The 4,731-nt window shown below is 34.3% G+C and overlaps 1 protein-coding gene across 1 annotated transcript; it reads left to right on the forward strand.

The window, feature by feature from the left end:
* Window positions 1–317: 317 nt before the first annotated feature.
* Window positions 318–1,348, forward strand: LOC149202814 (serine carboxypeptidase-like). The gene is made up of 4 exons (XM_089401691.1): window positions 318–414; window positions 556–814; window positions 979–1,112; window positions 1,199–1,348. The coding sequence occupies exons 1-4, from the start codon at window positions 391–393 to the stop codon at window positions 1,346–1,348; spliced, it is 567 nt and encodes a 188-aa protein (XP_089257817.1). The 5' UTR covers window positions 318–390.
* Window positions 1,349–4,731: the final 3,383 nt, after the last annotated feature.

The raw sequence follows: 4,731 nt of genomic DNA on the forward strand, positions 1-4,731 counted from the left end.
AAATATAAACTAGTCATCAAATTTCAAGGAATATTTTTTTCATGGGGCTGAAATCCTATTAAAATTTGGAACTAAATGCATATTTTCATATTTATGAGATGTATACTTTGTTTACTGAACTAGATTTGTATGTGTTCATATTGAAATCTTGTTACTATGTTTTAAATTGTGAGAAGCTTGATGGCCTAATGTTGTTTGCTTTATGATCCTTAGTTACCATTTGTGAAGTGTTTTAAGTAACTGGTTACGGCTGATCTTAACTTGGATCCTTTATCGAAGGTTCTTAATGTAGGTTCTGATTATAGCCAGTGTGATAACTTGCCAGGTACCAAAGGGACTGTCACATGCTTTTCATCATACTTGGTGTGCACCTCAATTTTCAATTCCATTATGGCATTAGATGGGAATATCAATGTAAGACTTAAATTCTAAATACTAGACAACCAGACATTATGTTTATTTTATCAGCATTTTGTATCTTAAAATGTAGTTTGTCATCATTGTTTTATATATCTTACGATATTAATTTTCATTATTTTGTTTTATATTTTGCAGTACTATGATGTTCGGAAGGAGTGCAATGGTGGCCTGTGCTATGATTTTTCAAATATGGAGAATTACTTAAACCAGGGTTCCATTAGGGATGCCCTGGGGGTTGGCAGCCGAAAATTTGTCTCCTGTAGCCCCTTGGTTTATGAAGCTATGCTTACTGACTGGATGCGGAATATGGAAGTTGGCATTCCAACACTCTTGGAGGATGGTGTTAAGTTGCTAGTTTATGCAGGAGAATATGATCTCATTTGCAATTGGTTAGGTAACGATACTGTATACATATAACATCTTGTTTTTGTTTTGGACAATGACTTTATGATTTAGGTGTTAAGTCTGTTATTAACTTATTTGCAGTTGTGTTTTTCAGGCTTGTCAGTCTAATCTTCAAAATTGAAAAGTTAATTGTTCAAATTATGTGTCTTTCAGGCAATTCAAGATGGGTGAATTCCATGGATTGGTCTGGAAGTGAGAATTTCAAGAAGGCACCTACAAAATCCTTCCTTGTAGATGATAAGGAAGTAGGTTTAATAACCAGTTATGGACCACTCAGTTTTCTCAAGGTAAAAGGCACTCGATGATCATCTTTGATTTCGTTGTACAAGTAGATAATTTCTTCCTTACAGAATCTTCTATTTTGCTGCACCAGGTTCATGATGCAGGTCATATGTTCCCAATGGATCAACCAAAAGTAGCCTTGGAGATGTTAAAATGTTGGACACAAGGAAGTATTATTGACGACAATTCTCAAATTTTAAAGACAGTGACGGAGATGCCAAAGAAGAATTTCGAGAGTTAGTTATCTGCTTAACTAGGAGAATTGCTCTCTTCACCTAAATTAATGTAAATATTTCTAGATTTTTAGTAGTGTGCATCCCCAAAGATGTGTATTTTCTGATTTGGCAAAATAATTGTGCATTGGGACCATCAGTCTTGCTAACTTGTGTCAAATCTTTTTATGGCCACTTTTTAACTGTATAGAAATAGTGCTTCTTATTGCTTACCAAGCCTTGTGGAATTATGATTATACATGGTGTTAAAGTTATATTCAAGAACATGAATAATATGTCCTGTGTTCTTATTCCAGCATGTTCTGATGTCCTAATGGATGAAAGAAATTGTAAATTGGATGAAAGAAATTGTAAATTCAACAAAAATATTTGGTTGAGAGAGTCTCGGGGAATTCAAAGCATGATGCTCTTAGCCTACATTCAATTTTATTGACAATGACATGAAAACATTTATGTTGTTTGCAATCATACAACAGATGCCAGTATTGTCTACTTATATTTGAATTGGAGGCTATGTGGTTTGGCTGTGTTTCACTTCTCATTCATTCTATTATTTTATTGTTGAATATGCCTGTTTCCTATTTTTGCCTCTTATCCCTTTATAAGCCTCTTGGACATTAAGTGCTTGGCATGGCAAGATATGTCCATAAAGCGCATGGACTATCTACGGTCCATCAATGCTTACTGCTGCTGCTGTCTACATTGCTCGATGCACTTTGAGGAAGGATCCATGTTGGAACAAAACACTTACCCTTCATACAGGCTACTCTGAAGCAGACCTGAAGTAAGCCTTAAAATTTTTAAAGCATCATGCTTTTAGTGATTTTACCCTTCTAAAGAAATCCTACTCCTGGACATTTTAGATTTCTTCATCAATTACAGGTAGGCATTGTTGATCAGCTACGGCCAAAACATTGTGTCTTGATCAACTATATGTTGGAACTCAGCTACTAACACCCTATCTGAATTGAATCTTTATCTAATACTAACGCGCCTACTAAGCGTCTGGAGGCGTACGCACATTTTGTTAACTCTGTATTGTGTGGAAGATTCCTGCTTATTATCTTACGAATCTGTTCTAGGTGAGAACGATACGGGCCAGCAGACATTCAAAATGATTTTATTTATTTATTTTTAAATAATTTTTTATATTGTCTCTAGAGAGACAATAGTTTGAATTATGGAATTGTCTCTAAAAAGACAAAAATGTAATTCTCTAAAGAGACACAAATGAAATTGTCTCTAGAGAGACAAATCAAATTGTCTTTATAGAGACAATAATAATATGTGTTCTATATTGTCTTTATAGAGACAAATTTTTGAGACATTATATTTTGAGACATTATATTTTGAGACACCCGCTTAGAGACAATATTTAAGACAATATTTGAGTTTCTTTTTGTCTTAAGTTAAGACAATTGACTCAAATATTGTCTTAAAACCCCCCTACATGTAGTAGTGTGAGAGAATTATTGGGGCACAAAGTGAGAATCTTTTTTCTTTTTGCATATTTGTGATGAAATTAATATAATTTTGTAGATTGAATATCTTCTGATAGAGTACACAAATTTTAGTCAAACTAGTGCTAGTAGATCCAAAGAAGCTATCAAATTCCATAATTAGGGTCATAATAAAATCCAAGAAGTATAGCACAAATTGCGTTTATTTTACATTTTCAATCTCAAACCCTATCTTGAACAAGTAAGTTACTTTTGATAATTTTAAGATATTTTTCATAAGTCAACAAGCTCTTAAATTTTTTAATTTATTTTTACAAACACATTTTAGTGATTTAAATAGTAGAATGATTCGTCATTCAATAACTATAAAAAGTACAACTAGAGTAATTGTATATAAGAATTTCTGAAAGTATTTCTAGAACCAGCTTTATATACTCAAATCATTCATCGTATTGTTGTACCACATCTAGAAAAAAACTCAAAGAAATCACTCTCTAGTACTTGGATAGAAAAGTAGTATAGCTAAACAAATATTTTAGCATCTTAGTTCTATAAGATATTGGGCTAAATACTACCATTGCACACATTAGAAATAGTTTAGCCTACTTATAATCGAAATGTATACAACCATGTTAAAAGAAAATGACCTAATCAATTTACACCATACATTTTCATATTCTTTTACTAAATATATAATTTAAAATTATAAATTATAAATAGTGTTTTATTAAATATATAATTTTTAATTTAAATATATCTTTTATATAATATTATTATTAGAAATTAATTATCTTTAGCATTCATTATAAACCTTCAACTTTTCTCTCTATATAGATATTAAATAAATATTTATTTATACACCTATAAATATAAATAAAGGAATAACATAGAAATTTAATAGGAATAAACAAATTTGAACAACTAAATAAATTGAATCAAGCTAGGGTTTCATCATTATAAATGTAAGGCCCCATAATTGAAATTCATCATTGTAATTAATAGGAATTAATAGGGTATTGTAACATTCATCATTGTAATTAATAAGGTATTGTAGATGGGAGTCTCAAATCAGCCAAGAGCATCCATAAGTCTACCAAAGAATCCAATCACACCTAAGAATTCTAAGTACTCTCAGGTTTGTGCATGTTCGCAGGGAAGCCAACAAAGTGGTGGACTGGCTAGCCAATGAGGGGGTTAGAAGCAAGCTTACTGACATGTGTTGCTGGTGGGAGGAGGTAACAGATGACAGAGTGAGAGATGAATGCTCATCTCAGGCCCTCATAGATAGACAACACTATCAGAACAGATAGAGAGACAACATTTCACTTTATGCAAATGAGGAATAAGTTCACTTTAGGCAGATTCTCAGCGAAGGTTCACTTTAGGACTGCTCAGGATTTCAACAAAGTCTACAATAGCCTGGGCGCTACTGGAAGTCAGGACAGAGGAAGTCATAGGGCAAGAAGCTATCTGCACAAAAGGAAAAGCTCCGAGGAAATGGGCTACCGAGAAGATTGACAATGGCTGCCAACACAAGTCCTGGTGTTTTCCGTGCAAAAGGCGACCCTTCAAGGCACGTCTTCCTCAGGCAGTGCATTGGGAACCAGGAGAGTTGAGTACCGGAGTCGAAAACTGCTCGGGATATACCACCTGCATCGGGCACCCTTTGACCAGGAAGCTATTTTCCCGGATGGCACGCGATGCCACTCAGCAATCGACGTGTGGCAGAGGAAGAAGAATGAATACCGCCCTCATCGCGTGGTAATCCTCAAGCTTATGAGATGTGCGATATTGATTGGGGTCGTTGGATCAGGATGGGGAAGATCAACGGCCACAGATGGTCGTGCAGGTTTGTGGGACCAAAAGGTCAAAACCTCTTACGGTTTACCACCTTATAGGGTGCCCTCAAACCCAAAGATGGTTTTTAGGAA

This window comes from Pinus tabuliformis, chromosome 2_1 (genome assembly GCF_031772625.1).
Source record: "Pinus tabuliformis cultivar Carrire ecotype Pingquan chromosome 2_1, CPIR1, whole genome shotgun sequence".
NCBI lineage: Eukaryota > Viridiplantae > Streptophyta > Pinopsida > Pinales > Pinaceae > Pinus > Pinus tabuliformis.

Bases quoted from the DNA above. Each gene is read 5' to 3' on its own strand.
- LOC149202814 (XM_089401691.1), top strand. From the start codon at position 391: ATGGCATTAGATGGGAATATCAAT. The intron at 815-978 runs GTAACGATACTG...TGTGTCTTTCAG, and splicing joins TCTCATTTGCAATTGGTTAG to GCAATTCAAGATGGGTGAAT. The intron at 1,113-1,198 runs GTAAAAGGCACT...TTGCTGCACCAG, and splicing joins GACCACTCAGTTTTCTCAAG to GTTCATGATGCAGGTCATAT.